This window comes from Chiloscyllium punctatum, chromosome 12 (genome assembly GCF_047496795.1).
Source record: "Chiloscyllium punctatum isolate Juve2018m chromosome 12, sChiPun1.3, whole genome shotgun sequence".
NCBI classification, from domain to species: Eukaryota; Metazoa; Chordata; class Chondrichthyes; order Orectolobiformes; family Hemiscylliidae; genus Chiloscyllium; species Chiloscyllium punctatum.
This window is the reverse complement of record NC_092750.1, coordinates 1,815,263-1,837,170: the sequence shown is the minus strand read 5'-3', so window position 1 is coordinate 1,837,170 and position 21,908 is coordinate 1,815,263. Positions and strand designations below refer to the sequence as shown.

General features: G+C 51.0%; 1 protein-coding gene across 1 annotated transcript in view; it reads left to right on the top strand.

Moving 5' to 3' along the window:
* Window positions 1–21,908, top strand: part of LOC140483545 (sodium- and chloride-dependent creatine transporter 1-like) — a 172,658-nt gene that overhangs the window by 31,151 nt on the left and 119,599 nt on the right. Inside the window, exons 3-4 of the mRNA XM_072581735.1 lie at window positions 8,455–8,586; window positions 17,372–17,636. Coding sequence (XP_072437836.1) covers window positions 8,455–8,586; window positions 17,372–17,636 — 397 coding nt within the window. The remainder of the gene's footprint in view (window positions 1–8,454; window positions 8,587–17,371; window positions 17,637–21,908) is intronic.

Here is a 21,908-nt window from a genome sequence, read left to right as displayed (position 1 = left end):
CATCGCCCTCCCCCACCCACACTCCCCCAGCATTGACACCCCCCACCCACACTCCCCCAACATCGCCCTCCCCCACCCACACTCCCCCAACATCGCCCTCCCCCACCCACACTCCCCCAGCATTGACACCCCCCACACACACTCCCCCAACATCGCCCTCCCCCACCCACACTCCCCCAACATCGCCCTCCCCCACCCACACTCCCCCAGCATTGACACCCCCCACACACACTCCCCCAACATCGCCCTCCCCCACCCACACTCCCCAGCATTGACACCCCCCACACACACTCCCCCAACATCGCCCTCCCCCACCCACACTCCCCAGCATTGTTGCACACAGCACCCAGTTCCTGTATCTACTGCTGGGCCACAACATCTGGAGAAGGGGGGAGGTGGTGAAGGGAGACAAGGCAGTGGAGACAGAGAGCGAGAGACACACACAGAGAAAGACAGAGAGAGAGAGAGAGAAAGAAAGACAGACAGACACACACACACACACACACACAGAAAGAAAGACAGAGAGAGAGAGAGAGAGAGAGAACAAGCGAGGGAGATTAGCTGGGATCAGGTGTTGTGACTGAAGTGAAGTCAGGCAGCAACTGAGGGGAGAGTGATTGGCTGCTTGACAATGGGCTGGAGTGAAGCCTGTTGTTGTCATGGACTATTGCAGAGTCCAATTACAGAGAGCTCAACACAATCACGCACTTCATGCTGGAGCAGAAAGCCAGACGCACCAGGTTTTCAATGAGATTCTAAAGTGAGCCCTCCCTTTCATTTGAAGACAAGCCGAGAGATATTGCCTGTGTCCCTCACTAATATTTACCCTCGTGTAGGAAAGCTAACAGCATTGAAGCACTCTCCTGCTGCCAATCCAATGCCCTCGTCCAGTGGCACCGAAATGATGAAGGATATGGCTAAAATCTTCCAAAATTCTCCATATTCGCAAAATATCCCAGGGTTTGTGGAATTTCAAATGTAACAATCCTGTTCATGAAAGGAGTGAGGTAGAAAGTAGAAAATTCCAGAGCAGTTAGTCTGATGGGTCATTAGGAAGAAGTTGTTCCAGAGATTGCATACGATTTTCTGAAATTTTCTGCTACAATTGGGCAGAATCAACACTGTTTTACTGAAAGGAAAATCGATGTTTGACCATTTATTTTGAAGATGAAACAGGCAGCCAGAGTAAATGGGAAACAAGAGATGAAAGTTATTGAAATTTCCAAAAGGCATTTTCCATGGTGCTAGGATGTTGTGAGGCCACATTAATATTTGTGCTGGTATTGTTGGTGAATATTTCAGCATGGGTAGAAGGTTAGCCAACTACCAGGAGACAGAGAATCAGGACTAATGAGTAAACTGTAATGAGTGCGGTACCACAAGACTAAAACCCAGGGATTTACACTTTATCTAAAAGACATGAGGAGAGTTTGAACAAGTTGTTCTGATTCTCATGGGAGTTGAGAAGAAGGTGAGATGATCCAATTGAAATCCAGAGAATCCTGAGAGAACTTTACCAGAGCAGGTTGGGAGCTGAGTTCCCTCTTGAGGAGGAATCAAGGAGCAGGGGCCCACAGCACGGACTCCCGTTTAACACTGAGAACGAGAGAACGGGTTGTGAGCCTGTGGAATTCCCATACTGCCACTGACACTCTCGTACTTACACTCACACTCACTCGTTTATACTCTCGCAATCACACTCTCTCAGTCACTCTTACACATCACACACTGACTCACTCACACTTAGTCACTCTCTCATTCCCCCGTGTGCGTGCGCAAACACTCACTCGCATGGATTCCTCTACACACTCGCTCACATATTTACTAATGGCATTCCAACTGGAATTCTATCAACAAACACATCGAGTCAGACCCCCTCTACCACCCCCTGAGAAAAGGAACAGGAAGTGACTTCACCACAGGAAATAACATCAGCACAGGAAATGACATCACAACCCAAACATATAAATAGAAGGCAGGAATTTTCAGCATTGCTTCTCCTGAGGCCCACTGAGGATGTTACCTCGTAGGGTGATGAAACGTCTGGAAATGAACCTTCCAGCTCAGTGAGCAAACCTACATCCAAAACCTCAACCTGAGCTACAAATCTCAAAACTCGCTATGTTTACTTTTACTCACACTTTCACAGTCACTCTTGCATGTTCACTCACACTGTTTAATGCTCACATACTTGTTCACGCCTGTTCACACTCACTGTCATTCTCTCTCTTAATCCGTTAGATTTTTGATAAAAAGGAATTGGGGTGAAAGGTTATTAGGGGCTGGTTGGGAATTGTGGGACAATCTGATCATGATGGTATTGAGTGGTGGAGCAGGCTTGAGGGGCTGAATGGCCTCCTAATCGGAGCTTCCTCCTCCCCCAGCTCTGTGCTGATGCAGCCAGTGTCTCGGGCAGGCTGCTTTACTCAGCAGCTCTCAGCTGGAGGTGAACCTGATCAAACATTCGGGTGAATCCTGACGGGCTCCTGGTATCAGCTGGAGACTGTGTCCCTCAGCACCCCGCACCTACCAGACCTCAGCACATACCTTGCCCACCCCAGAGTAACCCACAGCCAGGGGCTGGGCAAAGCTGTGTGCACTGCAGAGGGGTTGAACAGGTTAACAGTGAGGACACCGTGCGTGCTCAGGGGAGAGTGGGGTGGGGGTCTCCTGTGACTGAGCAGATCCTGTCCAGTACCATCTGATCATAGGCTCATATTTACTCCCTGTTACCCAGTGAATCAATACCCACATAATGTCCCCACGTCTGGACCAGGAAGGCTGTGTTCAAGTCCCACCTACTCCAGAGGTGTGGAATACCATCTCGGAACAGGTTCACTAAAGCGACTCTCTACTTCTCTCTGTTTCTCTTTGCCCTATCTAACAGTCCGTCGCGCTCTCTCTCTCGCTCTCTCTCTGTCTGTCTCTGTGTGTGTGTGTCTCTCTCTCTCTCTCTCTCTCTCTCTCTCTCTCTCTCTATGTCTCTCAGTCTCTCTCTCTCTATTTCTCTGTCTCTGTCTCTCTTTTTCTCTCTCTCTTGCTCTCTCTGTCTCTTTCTCTCTCTCTCTCCCTCCCCCCCCTCTCTCTCTCTCTCTCTCTCCCCCCCCTCTCTCTTTCTGTCTCTCTCTCTCTTTCTCTCTCTCTCACACTCTCTGTGTCTCTCTCTCTCTTCCCCCCCCCTTTCTCCCCCCTCTCTTTCTCTCTCTCTCTCTCTCTCTCTCTCTCTCTCTCTCTCTCTCCCCTCTCTCTGTCTCTCTCTCTCTCTCTTTCTCTCTCTCCCGCGCTCTCTGTCTCTTTCCCTCTCTCTCTCTATGTCTCTCTCTCTCCCCCCGTCTCTCTCTCTCTCTCCCCCCCCGTCTCTCTCTCTCTCTCTGTCTTTCATTCTCTCTCTGTCTATCTCTCTCTCTCTGACTCTCTCTCTCCCCCCCGTCTCTCTCTCTCTCTCTGTATTTCACTCTCTCTCTGTCTATCTCTCGCTCTCTCTGTCTCTCTCTCTCTCCCCCCCCCGTCTCTCTCTCTCTCCCCCCCCGTCTCTCTCTCTCTCCCCCCCCGTCTCTCTCTCTCTCCCCCCCCGTCTCTCTCTCTCTCCCCCCCCGTCTCTCTCTCTCTCCCCCCCCGTCTCTCTCTCTCTCCCCCCCGTCTCTCTCTCTCTCCCCCCGTCTCTCTCTCTCTCTGTCTTTCACTCTCTCTCTGTCTATCTCTCGCTCTCTCTGTCTCTCTCTCTCCCCCCGTCTCTCTCTCTCTCCCCCCCGTCTCTCTCTCTCTGTCTTTCACTCTCTCTCTGTCTATCTCTCGCTCTCTCTGTCTCTCTCTCTCCCCCCGTCTCTCTCTCTCTCCCCCCCGTCTCTCTCTCTCTGTCTTTCACTCTCTCTGTCTATCTCTCTCTCTCTCTCTCTCTCTCCCCCCCCCCCCCCTCATATCTCTCTGTCTGTCTTTCACTCTCTCTCTCTCTCTCTCTCTCTCTCTCTCTCTCTCTCTCTCTCTCTCTCTCTGTCTCGCTCTCTCTCTCTCTCTCTGTCTCGCTCTCTCTCTGTCACTCTCTATTTCTCACTCACTCTCTCCATCTGCCCCACTGTCCATGTTCTCGTTCTCCAAGTGAACTCGACCACATGTTGCACAGATTTGCCTCCAGTCATTCACTTCATTTGCTGTTTGAGGCAAGTCTGAGTGAAGCAGTTTTATTGATAAAGATACATCAAAAATATACAAAAATATTATTAACTGTCCCCCATCAAACACTCCCAGGACAGTAACAACATGGGGTCGGATACGGAGTAAAGCTCCCTCTACACTGACCCCCATCAAACACTCCCAGGACAGTAACAACATGGGGTCAGATACAGAGTAAAACTTCCTCTACACTGACCCCCATCAAATACTCCCAGGACAGTAACAACATGGGGTCAGATACAGAGTAAAGCTCCCTCTACACTGACCCCCATCAAATACTCCCAGGACAGTAACAACATGGGGTCAGATACAGAGTAAAGCTCCCTCTACACTGACCCCCATCAAACACTCCCAGGACAGTAACACATGGGGTCAGATACAGAGTAAAGCTTCTTCTACACTGACCCCCATCAAATACTCCCAGGACAGTAACAACATGGGGTCAGATACAGAGTAAAGCTCCCTCTACACTGACCCCCATCAAACACTCCCAGGACAGTAACAACATGGGGTCAGATACAGAGTAAAGCTCTCTCTACACTGACCCCCATCAAACACTCCCAGGACAGTAACAACATGGGGTCAGATACAGAGTAAAGCTCCCTCTACATTCTGATATCTGATGGATGGTGGGGGAGAGCAAGCCGTGGAAGATGAGTCTAACTGAGCTGGTCTGTTTGCTCAGTTTGAGCCCAGCCTGGTTTTATTGATGTTATTGCTGGGTTTCTGAACTTGAAGGGATTGAACGGAGGATCATGTGCAGCCCTGCCTGGGGGTTCCTGGGCTAAAGCCTGCTCTCATTTCCATCACTATCACCAACGGTTCAGCTTCCCAGCTGAGTGACTTCGCTGGATTAAAACTCCAGGTTGAATCTCTGAGCTGATTATTTGCAGATTTCTGTAAATTAAAAATCAGATGAAAGGAGGGATTTAAAAAGAATTAAAATGTTCCACTCTCAGACTGGGATTTAAAGCTGTTAACCCTTCAGAGGTTGTGTTTGAGAATGTGTATTAGTATTCAATAACCATGGCAACAGAGCAGGCTATTGCAGTTAGTCAGATTGTAGTCTTTATCTGTGATCCTGGGATGATTCCCATGGGATTGAGTTGAATGTCGATTGAGAGCCAGCAGAGAATTGGAGGATAAAACAGAATCTCAGAGACTGGAGATCGGAATTAAACCACCACAGAAAGACCTAGAGAAACTCAGCAGGTTCAGCAGAGTATGGAGACAGAGAGAGAGAAACAGAGTAACATTTGCCAATCTGAGCATTTGAACAATGCTGAAGAAAAGTCTAATCAGACTCGAAACATTAACTCCGCTTTCTCTCCACAAATGCTGCCAGACCTGCCGAGTTTCTCCAGCAATTTCGGGTTTGATTTCAGTTTTCCAGCATCTGCAGGATTTTTCTTTTATTGCAAAGTCAGAAATCACACGACATCAGGTTATAGTCCAACAGCGTCACTCTGAAAGCTTGTGAATAAACCTGTTGGACTCGAACCTGGTGTTGCGTGACTTCTGACCTTGTCCACCCCAGTCCAACACTGGCATCTCCACATCATGGGATAAGGAGTTGCCAAATGACCCATCTCACGCACTCCTCCTCCTGCTCCTCAGTCAGTCCCTCGGTATTAAGGGAGGGGGTAATTTGATGAGGTTTAGAGAGAGCTGATAATGTTCAATGTGCTGCAGTGATCAGAGCAGATAGTGGAGCCCTGACCTTCCCCATTCCGAGGGCCCGAGGCAGTTCCTCAATGCACTCGCTGCCTTCCCTATTCTGGTCAATCAGAGCCCGGCTCTCCCGTTACTTGGGGTGGTGCGTGACCCCTTCAGTGAGGCTTGGAGGACATTCCCTGAAGCAATCCTGCCGTTCCCCTGGGAATCTCCCACTGCCGCAGAGTTCTGGATCCAGCAGGGGGTTTCTGGTGTCTGGGTTCTGACACACCATCGACAAGGCCCCCTCTCCAACACAACCTGGTATCGTCTGCAAACTTTGACATGTTGCATTTTGTTCCCTCATCCAAATCATTAATCTATTTTGTGAATAGCTGGTGTTCCAGCACCAATCCTTGTGGCACCCCACTAATTACTGCCTGCCAATTTGAAAAGGGCCCATTAATTCTTCATCTTTCCTCTCTCCATTCCCCCAGTGAGTACCTTCTACACACCTCCCCAATAGATTGGGGTCTGTCAATGGTTGTTTGACAGAGCCAGACATGAGGAGGACAAAACTCCAGGTTTGGGGGGGGGCGGGGGGTGGTTTGTGACCACCCAGTTACACCCTCCTCCTGGTGTTACACTCTCCTCATTATCATGTTTCACATTTATCAAAGTTGGAAGCTCAAACTCTTATTCTCTGAAAGAAACGTCTGATTCATTCACCTATAGATTCTATATTAAACTCTCCACCATTTCCTTCTTCAGCCTGGTCCATATTCTCACCAAGATTTTAATTCCTAGTTCATTCAGAGTTTCCACACGCTTTCCCCACCCCCACTTCAAAGACAAGTCAGGTCCCTGGGTTCTCTGCATTAACTCCTGTCAGTTTCTTCAGGTCACAGGAGTGCCCATGGGTATTCCTGTCTCATTGTTGGGGGGAGTTGTGACGAGAATGCAGAGATCCTCCAACAGGATGTATTGAATCTATCAGGAAGGTTTCTCACATGATGAAACAAAGGCACCGGTTAAAGTGTGTCTGCTTTATTGCAAGGAATGTCCGAAATAAGAGTGACGAACTTAGAGCATGGATCAGTACTTGGGACTACGATGTTGTGGCCATAACGGAGACGGGGGTTTCACAGGGGCAGGAATGGTTGAATGGTTGGTAGATGTTCCAAGGTTTAGAACGTTTAAAAAGAACAGGGAGGGTGGAAAAAGAGGAGGGGGTGTAGCATTGCTCATCAGAGAGTGCATCACAGCTACAGAAACAAAGGTTGTTGAGGAAGGTTTGTCTACTGAGTCAGTATGGGTGGGAGTTAGGAACAGCAAGGGAACAGCCACTGCATTGGGGGGTTTCTACAGACCCCCTAATAGCAGGAGGGAGATTGAAGATCTCATAGGCGGGAAGATTCTGGAAAATTGCAGATGTAGTAGGGTTGTTGTTATGGGTAATTTCAACTTTCCCAATATCGACTGGGACCTCCTTAGTGCAGATGGTTTGGATGGAGCTGTTTCTGTCAGGTGTATTCAGGGGGGTTTCCTTCCTCAGTATGTAGACAGGCCGATGAGGGGAGAGGCCATTTTGGATTTGGTGCTCGGCAATGAGCCAGGACAGGGGTCAGATCTCAGGGTGGGAGAGCACTTTGGGGACAATGATCACAACTGCCTCACACTTAGCACAGCCTTGGAGAGGGAAAGGTGCAGTTACCGAGGGAAGATATTTAATTGGGGAAAAGGAAATTATGACGCTATCAAACAGGAATTGGGAAGTACAGATTCGGATCCCCCTATTAATAAAAGCTAAAACATCGTATGCCTTCTTAACAACCCTGTCAATCTGGGTGGCAACTTTCAGGGATCTGTGTACATGGCCACCGAGATCTCTCTGCTCATCTGCACTCCCAAGACTGGTGCTGGAAAAGCACAGCAGGTCAGGCAGCATCCCAGAAGCAGGAATATCCTAATGAAGGGCTTTTGCCCAAAACATCGATTTTCCTGCTCCTCGGATGCTGCCTGACCTGCTGTGCTTTTCCAGCACCACTCTAATCTTGACTTTGTTTCCACTGGAGTTCAGATGAATGAGGGGGATCTCATGGAGACTTACAGATGTCTGACAGGACTAGACAGGCTAGACACAGGGAGGATATTCCTGATGGTGAGTGCATCCAGAACCAGGGATCACAGTCTGTAATTTGGGGTGGACCATTTAGTACGGATATGAGGAGACATTACCCAAAGAGTGGTAAGCCTGTGGAATTCATTACCACAGGAAATGGTTGACACCAAAATATTAAATGTATTCAAGTGGTTGCTAGATATAGCACTTGGGGTGAATGGGATCACAGGTTCTGGGGAGAAAGCAGGATTAGGCCGTTGAGTTGGACAATCAGCCTAATCGGGGTTAGGCTATGTAACCAGTGTTTTGTGCATTCAAGTCCAATACGTCCTCCTCACTATTAAAGGGAACAGTTCATTTGTAAAAGATACTTATCAATTCTTTGAACCTCTAACCTTCTGAAGTGAGGATAGGAAACTGTGAAAGAAAACTGTTTCAGTTCTGTGCAACCTGCAAATCTAGAATTAAAGAGTAACTCCATGTTTCATGTGTTCGTTATATCTTCACAGGAGTCTTCCTCATCCCATATTTGCTGATTGTTTTGGTGGGAGGAATCCCAGTGTTTTTCTTGGAGATTGCACTGGGGCAGTTCATGAAGCAGGGCGGTATTGGTGCATGGAATATTGCACCTCTCTTCAAAGGTGAGATACAAATCAGATCAAAATGTGTGTTTTATTTCATTTGTGTGTGTGAGATTGGGACATGAAGAGAGAGAGAGATAAAGAGGAAGAGGGAGAGGCAGGAAAAGTGGGGAAAGGAAGAGAGGCAAACACCGAGAAGTACACAAATTCTGAGAAAATTCTTTTGCATTCCCATTCTTTCAAGTTCATCTGTATATTCATCTGCCTATTCTAACTATTCTATTCTGGAGAATGCGCTGAAATATCTTATTGATGTGGAAATGCTGAATAAAGTTTGCATGTTGTCTGGTTCCTATATCGCATCCCATCAGCCTAGCATTGAAGAAGTTATTCAGAATAGAATGAATAGTCACCTGGAAATAAATGCTGGTTTAGCATGCAAAACGTCTATCCAACTAAGTTACTGGAACTCTGTGGAAAAAGTGACAGAGGGATCATGAGGGTAACCCTGTTGACGTCATGTGTATTGACTTGTAGAAGAGATGGTGCCTTTTTACAACAGACCAATGAGGAAAGTCGTGAAGTAAAGGGACATTAACAATGTGGATGCAAACGTACCTGAGTGAGTGACAGGAAATGAAGACCAATCGTCAATAGATAATTTTCAGGCAGAAGGAACATTTGTCGTAGAGTTCCCCAGGGTTTTTTTTTGAGCTGTGTAATGAAGTGTATCTTGGTGTTCTGGGTGGGGGTGGGTGTTCCAAAATTTACAGAAGACATGAAACTGTGAGGAGAACAGCATGGAACTCCAAAAGGACATTGACAGGTTGGTGGGATGGGGGATGTTGGTGGGATGGGGGATGTTGGTGGGATGGGGGATGTTGGTGGGATGGGGGATGTTGGTGGGATGGGGGATGTTGGTGGGATGGGGGATGTTGGTGGGATCGGGGATGTTGGTGGGATGGGGGATGTTGGTGGGATGGGCAGAGAGGTGACAGATGATATTTAATACAGAGAAGTGTGAGGCATACAGTCATAGAGGTGTACAGCATAAAACAGACCCTTCAGTCCAACCTGTCCATGCCGACAAGATATCCCAACCCAATCTAGTCCCACCTGCCAGCACCCGGCCCATATCCCTCCAAACCCTTCCTATTCATATACCCATCCAAATGCCTCTTAAATGTTGTAATTGTACCAGCCTCCACCACATCCTCTGGCAGCTCATTCCATACACGTACCACCCTCTGTGTGAAAACGTTGCCCCTTAGGTCTCTTTTATATCTTGCCCCTCTCATCCTAAACCTATGCCCGCTAGTTCTGGACTCCCCCACCCCAGGGAAAAGACTTTGTCTATTTATCCTATCCATGTCCCTCATGATTTTGTAAACCTCTATAAAGTCCCCCCTCAGCCTCTGACACTCCAGGGAAAACCAGCCTGTTCAGCCTCTTGTATATCTCAGATCCTCCAACCCTGGCAACATCCTTGTAAATCTTTTCTGAACCCTTTCAAGTTTCACAACATCCTTCCGAAAGGAGGGAGATCAGAATTGCACACAATATTCAAACAGTGGCCTAACCAATGTCCTGTACAGCTGCAACATGATCTCCCAACTCCTGTACTCAATACTCTGACCAATAAAAGAAAGCATACCAAACGCCTTCTTCACTATCCTATCTACCTACGACTCCACTTTCAAGGAGCTATGACCCTCCACTCCAAGGTCAGCAACACTTCCCCAGGACCTTCCCAGTAAGTGTATAACTCCTGGGTGTTGCACTTCGGTGCAAAGAACATGGAGAGACTGTGTAAAGTAAAGGGTCCCATTCTAAAGGATGTATAGTGGCACAGGCAGCTGGATATGCTTTAGTCTTTAAAGATTCTGTAAAGAGAGCTATTAGCATAACAAATAATACTCTAGGCATCATTAATAGGGGCATAGAGTACAGGAGTAAGGTGTTGAGCTTATACACGTCCCTTGTTCGCCTTTAGCTGCAGTATGTGCCCAGTTGTGGGCCCCACGTCTGGGAGAGAGTGCAGAAGATGTTTACCGGAATGTTTCCAGGAATAAGAAACTTCAGCACTGGGGATAGACTGAGGAGGTTGGGACAGCTGTCCTTGGAGAGAAGGAGGCTGAGGGGAAATCTGATCAACGTTTTCTACATCAGAAGGTGTCTAGTCAGAGAAGATAATGAAAAACCGTTCCTGATCTTTAACAGGTTGAGAATCAAGGGATTCCAACTATTTGGAAGGATAACCCATTGTGACGTGGTGAGGGTCTGGTGTGGAGGAGGCAGGTTCAACTAAGGCTTTCCATTGGCTAGTGTGGAAGATAGTTCCCATAGAAACAACTTGCAGAGTTATTGGGAAAAGGCACAATGTTAGAATACTCATAGAGCCAGTGCAGACATGATGGGCCAAATGGCTGCCTTCTATTCTCTAACAATTCTGTGATTCTGAGGAATGTTGGGTTTAGAAGCAGAAGTAGGCCATTCAGCCCCTCAGGTCTGCTTTCCCCTTCAGTGGGATCGCGGTTGGTCTGATTACAGTTTTAACTCCACTTTCTTATCCGCCCGTTCCTCCAGACGCCTTTCTCCCTCGTTCATCAAAACTCTGTCTAACTCAGCCTTGGAATAGGCTGCTTCTGATTTGAAAGTCTGTACCCAGGTAGGCATCAGGAATTCGACCACTGGTACCCTTTGCCTTCTCATACAGTTACACCGAGGCAGAGGGTGTGTGTATGAAAGGGGCAGAGACCAAAATAATAAAGTTCAGAATGAGGTGAGGAAACATAGACATTTAGAATTCTCTTTTCCAATTACTGGATCAAATGTGAACTCAAATTCTAAGCTTTTTGGTAACCAAGCTGGTCTAATGGTGACTCTGTAACCATTGTTCACCCTCTCATAAAAACCCATCCTGTTCACTCATGTCCTTTAGGGAACGAAACTGTCATTGTAACCTGCTCTGGCCTACATGTGACTCCAGACCCACAGCGATGGGGTTAACTGCCCTCTGAGATGGCTTACTGAGTCAAGGGTAACTAGAGGTGGGAAACAAAGATTAAACTTAACAACAACACCTGCATCTCACTCAGAATGGAGTCAAAGGTCTGTGTTCATCTGAGGTACAAGAGAGAGATGGGGCCAGGCTGGGTCTTTGGAGTTCGGGTACAGTACCCTTCCAATCATGTTGAATGCCAGAACAGGCTCTAGGGGCTGAATGGCCTCCTCCTGTTCCTTTGGCTCTGTGCTTTCAGGAGTGTGTTCCTCCTTGGTGCTGATCATTCAGGATCACAGGAATCTCTCTGCATTGCCTTTTCCTGATTGGCCACTCCTTCCAAGTAAAGGTTACGAACTGTACTCAATGTGTTTACATTGAAATGTCTCCTGGATATTTGGTTGTCCTGGAGACAGTGTGTTCTGCTTGATTGTAGATTCCCACAGAGTGAGGCATGGTTCCCCCGTGGACTCGACCCAATGCTGACCTCAGACCCACTGGTTTGGAACTCCCGGTTACCTCCCTGTTTAAATCGTGGGTTAAATCGTATATTCGCTATCCTCCATTCTCTAAGAACTGATCCACAGTCTCGAGAACCTTGGAAGATGAGCATCAATGCATTCCCTATTCCTCAATTAATCTGGGATGTAGATAATCAGACCCTGGGGGATTATTGACCTGCAATCTTATCATTTCCCAATCCCATTTCCCTGCCAATACCGATTCCCCTCAGCTCCCCCCCTCTAAACCCTGTGATGCCCAACCATTCTGGGATGTTATCTGTGTCCTTCGTTGTGAACACAGAACCAAAGGGTGTTTTTAGTTGGTCAGTCATTTCTTTGCTCTCCACCCCCTCCCCCCCACCCCCCACCTAGTACCCTCCCCTGTTTCTGACTGCAAGGGGCCTATATTTGTCTGAAACAATCTTTATCTCATCATACATCAAAGGAAACGTTTAATCAATTTTTATATTCCCTGCAAGATTACTTTCATACTTGATTCTCCTGTTTTTAATCAATCCCTTCGTTCTCATTTGCTGAATTCTGAACTGCTACCTCTCCTCGGGTCTGTTGGTCAGGCAGACTAATCTTTATTGGCCCCTTCCTTGGATCTAATTCCAACTGGGATTTTCTGTGTAGTTCCGAAGGTAGATTGGAGAGAATAGGACTGTTTTCCATGGAGCAGAGGATACTGAGGTAGGAGGTAGAGAAATGTGATTAAGATGTATTACATTTTGAGGGACACAGACGGGAAGAAACTTCCCCCCCCCCTTGGTGGAGGGCTCAGTGACTGGGGTGAGGAGATTGAAGGTGAGGGGCATGGGTTTTAGAGGCGAATCTGAGGAAAATGATTTCACCCAGAGAACGGTTTGAATCTGCACGTCCCTGCCTTTGAAGATGGAAGATACAGAAACCCTCATCAGACTGAGGAAGGGTTTCGATGTACATTCGCGATACCATGGCAGACAAGGCTATGGGCTGAGAATAGTTGTGGGGGGGGGGGGTTTGACCAGCACAGACTCAATGGGCTGAAGGGTCACTTTCTATCTGATCAACCCCCTCACTCTGACACTCCTCACCGTGACCCCCTCACTCTGTGACACTCCCCACCGTAACCCCCTCACTCTCTGACCCTCCCCATGGTGACCCCTCACTCTGTGATGCTCCCCACCGTGACCCCCTCACTCTGTGACACTCCCCACCGTAACCCCCTCACTCTCTGACCCTCCCCACCGTGACCCCCTCACTCTGACACTCCCCACCGTGATCCCCTCACTCTGACACTCCCCACCGTGACCCCCTCACTCTGTGACACTCCCCACCGTGACCCCCTCACTCTGACACTCCCCACCGTGACCCCCTTACTCTCTAACACTCCCCACTGTGACCCCCTCACTCTGTGACACTCCCCACCATGACCCCCTCACTCTGACACTCCCCACCGTGACCCCCTTACTCTCTAACACTCCCCACCGTGACCCCCTTACTCTCTGACCCTCCCCACCGTGAACCCCTCACTCTGACACTCCCCACCGTGATCCCCTCACTCTGACACTCCCCACCGTGACCCCCTCACTCTGTGACACTCCCCACCGTGACCCCCTCACTCTGTGACACTCCCCACCGTGACCCCCTCACTCTGTGACACTCCCCACCGTGACCCCCTCACTCTGTGACACTCCCCACCGTGACCCCCTCACTCTCTGACCCTCCCCACCATGACCCCCTCACTCTGACCCTCCCCACCGTGAACCCCTCACTCTGCGACACTCCCCACCGTGACCCCGTCACTCTGACACTCCCCACTGTGACCCCGTCACTCTGACACTCCCCACCGTGACCCCCTCACTCTGACACTCCCCACCGTGACCCCCTCACTCTGCGACACTCCCCACCATGACCCCGTCACTCTGACACTCCCCACGGTGACCCCCTCACTCTGTGACACTCCCCACGGTGACCCCCTCACTCTGTGACACTCCCCACCGTGACCCCCTCACTCTCTGACCCCCCCCACCATGACCCCCTCACTCTGACACTCCCCACCGTGACCCCGTCACTCTGACCCTCCCCACCGTGACCCCCTCACTCTGTGACACTCCCCACCGTGACCCCCTCACTCTGACACTCCCCACCGTGACCCCGTCACTCTGACCCTCCCCACCGTGACCCCCTCACTCTGTGACACTCCCCACCGTGACCCCCTCACTCTGACACTCCCCACCGTGACCCCGTCACTCTGACACTGCCCACTGTGACCCCCTCACTCTGACACTCCCCATCGTGACCCCCTCACTCTGACCCTCCCCACCGTGAACCCCTCACTCTGCGACACTCCCCACTGTGACCCCGTCACTCTGACACTGCCCACTGTGACCCCCTCACTCTGACACTCCCCACCGTAACCCCCTCACTCTGACACTCCCCACTGTGACCCCCTCACTCTGACACTCCCCAACGTGAACCCCTCACTCTGCGATACTCCCCACCGTGACCCCGTCACTCTGACACTCCCCACCGTGACCCCGTCACTCTGACACTCCCCACCGTGACCCTGTCACTCTGACACTCCCCACCGTAACCCCCTCACTCTGACACTCCCCATCGTGACCCCCTCACTCTGACACTCCCCACCGTAACCCCCTCACTCTGACACTCCCCATCGTGACCCCCTCACTCTGACACTCCCCACCGTAATCCCCTCACTCTGACACTCCCCATCGTGACCCCCTCACTCTGACACTCCCCACCGTAACCCCCTCACTCTGACACTCCCCATCGTGACCCCCTCACTCTGACACTCCCCACCGTGACCCCGTCACTCTGACACTCCCCATCGTGACCCCGTCACTCTGACACTCCCCACCGTGACCCCGTCACTCTGACACTCCCCACCGTGACCCCCTCACTCTGACCCTCCCCACCGTGAACCCCTCACTCTGCGACACTCCCCACTGTGACCCCGTCACTCTGACACTGCCCACTGTGACCCCCTCACTCTGACACTGCCCACCGTGACCCCGTCACTCTGACACTCCCCACCGTGACCCCGTCACTCTGACACTCCCCACCGTGACCCCGTCACTCTGACACTCCCCACCGTGACCCCCTCACTCTGACACTCCCCACCGTGACCCCCTCACTCTGACCCTCCCCACCGTGAACCCCTCACTCTGCGACACTCCCCACTGTGACCCCGTCACTCTGACACTGCCCACTGTGACCCCCTCACTCTGACACTCCCCACCGTAACCCCCTCACTCTGACACTCCCCACCGTGACCCCCTCACTCTGACACTCCCCACTGTGACCCCCTCACTCTGACACTCCCCACTGTGACCCCCTCACTCTGACACTCCCCACTGTGACCCCCTCACTCTGACACTCCCCACCGTAACCCCCTCACTCTGACACTCCCCACCGTGACCCCCTCACTCTGACACTCCCCACCGTGAACCCCTCACTCTGCGACACTCCCCACTGTGACCCCGTCACTCTGACACTGCCCACTGTGACCCCCTCACTCTGACACTCCCCACCGTGACCCCCTCACTCTGACACTCCCCACCGTGACCCCCTCACTCTGACACTCCCCACTGTGACCCCCTCACTCTGACACTCCCCACTGTGACCCCCTCACTCTGCGATACTCCCCACCGTGACCCCCTCACTCTGCGATACTCCCCACCGTGACCCCGTCACTCTGACACTCCCCACCGTGACCCCGTCACTCTGACACTCCCCATCGTGACCCCCTCACTCTGACACTCCCCACCGTGACCCCGTCACTCTGACACTCCCCACCGTGACCCCGTCACTCTGACACTCCCCACCGTGACCCTGTCACTCTGACACTCCCCACCGTAACCCCCTCACTCTGACACTCCCCACCGTGACCCCGTCACTCTGACACTCCCCACCGTGACCCCGTCACTCTGACACTCCCCATCGTGACCCCCTCACTCTGACACTCCCCACCGTGACCCCCTCACTCTGACACTCCCCACCGTGACCCCCTCACTCTGACACTCCCCACCGTGACCCCCTCACTCTGTGACACTCCCCACCGTGACCCCCTCACTCTGTGACACTCCCCATCGTGACCCCCTCACTCTGACACTCCCCACCGTAACCCCCTCACTCTGACACTCCCCACCGTGACCCCCTCACTCTGACACTCCCCACCGTGACCCCCTCACTCTGACACTCCCCACCGTGACCCCCTCACTCTGACACTCCCCACCGTGACCCCCTCACTCTGACACTCCCCACCGTGACCCCCTCACTCTGTGACACTCCCCATCGTGACCCCCTCACTCTGACACTCCCCACCGTGACCCTGTCACTCTGACGCTGCCCATCGTGACCCCCTCACTCTGTGCTGGTACCTGCTGCATTCCCACTCCCTCCTACACACAGTGATTCTCTCCTCTGGTTTGTGGACTTTCTCCCATCCCCCATGTTATTCTAGATTTGACAGGATTTGAAGATTATGGAGTCACTTCCTCGTCATGGCCCTCAGCTTGGGGTTTGGAAAGAATGTGTTAGATGGTGAGCAGTTTTTGTTTCCTTATTAAAGCAAAGCCCTGATTTCATTTGAGTCAGTTCAGAGGAGGTACTCTCGGATGATCCCTGGGAGGAGAGTGTGTTGCTGGAAAAGCACAGCAGGTCAGGCAGCATCCGAGGAGCTGGAGAATTGATGTTTCGGGCAAGGGACTTATTCCTGATGAAGGGCGTTTCCCTGAAACGTTGATTCTCTTTCTCCTTGGAAGCTGCCTGACCTGCTGCGCTTTTCCAGCACCACATTCTCGACTCTGATCTCCAGCATCTGCAGTCCTCACTTTCTCCTGATCCCTGGGATGGAGCGATTTGCCTTTATGTGCAAAGGTTAAACAGGTTGGGACTCTGCTCCTTGGGGTTTGGAAGAATGAGAGGTGATCTCACTGAAACATTGAGGATTCTTAAGGGGTTTGACAGGGTCAACGCTGAGAGGATGGTCCCCCCTCATGGGAGGGTCTAGGACCAGAGGGCACAGTCTCAGAGTAAAGGGGGCACCAATTTCAGACTGAGATGGGGAGGAATTTCTTCTCTCAGAGGATTGAGAGTCTTTGGAACTCCTTACCACAGAGAGAGCTGTGGGGGCAGGGTCCTTGTGGATATTTAAGGCTGAGAAAATAGATGTTTGATCAGTCGGGGAATTGAGGATTACAGGGAAAGGGCAGGAAAGTGGATGTAAGGAATGTCGGATCATGGTCCTATCTAATAGCAGAGCAGGCCCGAAGGGCTGAATGGCCTCCGCCTGTACCTATTCCTTATGGCTCTTTATGGTTTTTGCCCCTTCCAGGTTTGGGCTTCGCTTCGATGGTGATTGTGTTTTTCTGTAACACGTACTATATCATGGTGCTTGCCTGGGGTTTGTATTATCTCATCCATTCCTTCACCAACAATCTTCCTTGGGCAACGTGTGGAAACTCATGGAACACTCCAGAATGTACTGAAGTCTTCCGGCATGATCAATGCCATAACGGGACCGTCGTAAACTCCACAGCCTTCAATGTGAGCTGTGACGAGTTGGTGGACAAGCGCTCACCCATCATTGAGTTTTGGGAGTAAGTGTGAACTCAGACTGAAAGTGAAGATGCTCTTAATCTCAAGCCCTTTGTGATTTGTTCATATTTTCATCTTTAGGGTAAAGAAAGTAATTTCTTGTTAACAAATATATATCCGAAAAACTGTGAATGTTGGAAGTCAGAAACAAAAGCAGGAATTGCTGGAAAAACTCAGCAGGTCTGGCAGCAAATGTGGAGAGAGAAACCAAGTTAACGTTTCGAGTCCAGTGAGCATTTTTCACGACACTGGACTCACAACATGAACTCTGTTTCTCTCTGTACAGATGCTGCCAGACCTGAGTTTCTCCACCAACTTGAACAAATATATATCCAAGGTGATAGATAACAACCCCAGCATCTCCCCATCAAACGCTGCTGGTCACTAAGGTGATGGAAGGGCTCCTCAACGATGCTATCAGGCAGCCTAGCTCAGCAATGCCCACGTCACACTGCTAGGGACAGCAAGGGGTTAGATAAAAGAGTAAAGGGAGCTTTACTCTGACTTTAACCCCATGCTGTACCTATTAGATTAGATTTCTTACCGTGTGGAAACAGGCCCTTCGGCCCAATAAGTCCACACCGATGCGCAACCCACCCAGACCCATTCCCCTACACTTACCCCTTTGCATGGCCAGTTCACCTGACCTGTACATGTTTGGACTGTGGGAGGAAACCGGAGCACCCGGAGGAAACCCACGCAGACACGGGGAGAACGTGCAAACTCCACACAGTCAGTCGCCTGAGGCGGGAATTGAACCCGGGTCTCTGGCGCTGTGAGGCAGCAGTGCTAACCACTGTGCCACCGTGCCGCCCACATGTATCTAACCCCTTGTTGTCCCTGTCCTGGGAGTGTTTGATGGGGGACAGTGTAGAGCGAGCTTTACTCTGTATCTAACCCTGTGCTGTCCCTGTCCTGGGAGTATTTGATGGGTGACACTGTAGAGGGAGCTTTACTCTGTATCTAACCCCGTGCTGTCCTTGTCCCTGGGAGCGTTTGATCGGGGACAGTGTAGAGGGATCTTTACTTTGTATCTAACCCATTGCTGTCCCTGTCCTGGGAGTGTTTAATGGGGGGACAGTGTAGAGGGAGCTTCACTCTGTATCTAACCATGTGCTGTCCCTGGCTTGGGGTGTTTGATGGGGACAGTGTAGAGGGAGCTTTACTCTGTATCTAACCGCATGCTGTCCTGGTCCTGGGAGTGTTTGATGGGGGTCAGTGTAGAGGAAGCTTTACTCTGTATCCAACCCCGTGCTGTCCCTGTCCTGGGAGTGTTTGATGGGGGACAGTGTAGCGGGAGCTTTACTCTGTATCTAACCCCATGCTGTCCCTGTCCCTGGGAGTGTTTGATGGGGGACAGTGTAGAGAGAGTTTTACTCTGTATCTAACCCCATACTGTCCCTGTCCTCTGATTGTTTGATGGGGACAGTGTAGAGGGAGCTTTACTCTGCATCTAACCCCATGCTGTCCTGGTCCTGGGAGTGTTTGATGGGGGTCAGTGTAGAGGAAGCTTTACTCTGTATCTAACCCCGTGCTGTCCCTGTCCTGGGAGTGTTTGATGGGGGTCAGTGTAGAGAGAGCTTTACTCTGTATCTAACCCCGTGCTGTCCCTGTCCTGGGAGTGTTTGTTGCGGGGGGGGGGCAATGTAGAGGAATCTTTACTCTGTAGCTGACCCCGTGCTGTCCCTGTCCTGGGAGTGTTTGATGGGGGACAGTGTAGCGGGAGCTTTACTCTGTATCTAACCCCATGCTGTCCCTGTCCCTGGGAGTGTTTGATGGGGGACAGTGTAGAGAGAGTTTTACTCTGTATCTAACCCCATACTGTCCCTGTCCTCTGATTGTTTGATGGGGACAGTGTAGAGGGAGCTTTACTCTGCATCTAACCCCATGCTGTCCTGGTCCTGGGAGTGTTTGATGGGGGACAGTGTAGAGGAAGCTTTACTCTGTCTCTAACCCCTTGCTGTCCTGGTCCTGGGAGTGTTTGATGGGGGACAGTGTAGAGGAAGCTTTAATCTGTCTCTAATCCCTTGCTGTCCTGGTCCTGGGAGTGTTTGATGGGGGACAGTGTAGTGCGAGCTTTACTTTGTATCTAACCCCGTGCTGTCCCTGTCCCTGGGAGTGTTTGATGTATGACAGTGTAGAGGGAGCTTCACTCTGTATCTAACCCCGTGCTGTCCCTGTCATGTGAGTGTTTGATGGGGGACAGTGTAGAGGAAGCTTTAATCTGTCTCTAACCCCTTGCTGTCCTGGTCCATGGGGTGTTTGATGGGGACAGTGTAGAGGAAGCTTTAATCTGTCTCTAACGCGTTGCTGTCCTGGTCCAGGGAGTGTTTGATGGGTTACAGTGTAGAGAGAGCTTTACTCTGTATCTAACCCCGTGCTGTCCCTGTCTTGGAAGTGCTTGATGGGGACAGTGTAGAGGGAGCTTTACTCTGTGTCAAACCCCGTGCTGTCTCTGTCTTGGGAGTGTCTGATGAGGGACAGTGTAGAGCGAGCTTTACTCTGTATCTAACACCGTACTGTCCCTGTCCTGGGAGTGTTTGATGGGGGACAGTGTAGAGGAAGCTTTACTCTGTATCTAACCCTGCGCTCTCCTGGTCCTGGGAGTGTTTGATGGGGACAGTGTAGAGGGAGCTTTACTCTGTATCTAACCCTGCGCTCTCCTGGTCCTGGGAGTGTTTGATGGGGGACAGTGTAGAGGGAGCTTTACTCTGTATCTAACCCTGCGCTCTCCTGGTCCTGGGAGTGTTTGATGGGGGACAGTGTAGAGGGAGCTTTACTCTGTATCTAACCCTGTGCTCTCCTGGTCCTGGGAGTGTTTGATGGGGGACAGTGTAGAGGGAGCTTTACTCTGTATCTAACCCTGCGCTCTCCTGGTCCTGGGAGTGTTTGATGGGGGACAGTGTAGAGGGAGCTTTACTCTGTATCTAACCCTGTGCTCTCCTGGTCCTGGGAGTGTTTGATGGGGGACAGTGTAGAGGGAGCGTTACTCTGTATCTAACCCTGTGCTCTCCTGGTCCTGGGAGTGTTTGATGGGGGACAGTGTAGAGAGAGCTTTACTCTGTATCTAACCCTGCGCTCTCCTGGTCCTGGGAGTGTTTGATGGGGGACAGTGTAGAGGGAGCTTTACTCTGTATCTAACCCTGTGCTCTCCTGGTCCTGGGAGTGTTTGATGGGGGACAGTGTAGAGGGAGCGTTACTCTGTATCTAACCCTGCGCTCTCCTGGTCCTGGGAGTGTTTGATGGGGGACAGTGTAGAGGGAGCTTTACTCTGTATCTAACCCCGTGCTGTCCCTCTCCTGGTCCTGGGAGTGTTTGATGGGGGACAGTGTAGAGGGAGCGTTACTCTGTATCTAACCCTGCGCTCTCCTGGTCCTGGGAGTGTTTGATGGGGGACAGTGTAGAGGGAGCTTTACTCTGTATCTAACCCCGTGCTGTCCCTCTCCTGGTCCTGGGAGTGTTTGATGGGGGACAGTGTAGAGGGAGCTTTACTCTGTATCTAACCCTGCGCTCTCCTGGTCCTGGGAGTGTTTGATGGGGGACAGTGTAGAGGGAGCTTTACTCTGTATCTAACCCCGTGCTGTCCCTGTCCTGGGAGTGTTTGATGGGGGACAGTGTAGAGGGAGCTTTACTCTGTATCTAACCCCGTGCTGTCCCTGTCCTGGGAATGTTTGATGGGGGACAGTGTAGAGGGAGCTTTACTCTGTATCTAACCCCGTGCTGTCCCTGTCCTGGGAGTGTTTGATGGGGGACAGTGTAGAGGAATCTTTACTCTGTATCTAACCCCGTGCTCTCCTGGTCCTGGGAGTGTTTGATGGGGGACAGTGTAGAGGGAGCTTTACTCTGTATCTAACCCCGTGCTCTCCTGGTCCTGGGAGTGTTTGATGGGGGACCGTGTAGAGGGAGCTTTACTCTGTATCTAACCCTGTGCTGTCCCTGTCCTGGGAGTGTTTGATGGGGGACAGTGTAGAGGGAGCTTTACTCTGTATCTAACCCTGTGCTCTCCTGGTCCTGGGAGTGTTTGATGGGGGACAGTGTAGAGGGAGCTTTACTCTGTATCTAACCCTGCGCTCTCCTGGTCCTGGGAGTGTTTGATGGGGGACAGTGTAGAGGGAGCTTTACTCTGTATCTAACCCTGTGCTGTGCCTGTCCTGGGAGTGTTTGATGGGGGGACAGTGTAGAGGGAGCTTTACTCTGTATCTAACCCTGTGCTGTGCCTGTCCTGGGAGTGTTTGATGGGGGACAGTGTAGAGGGAGCTTTACTCTGTATCTAA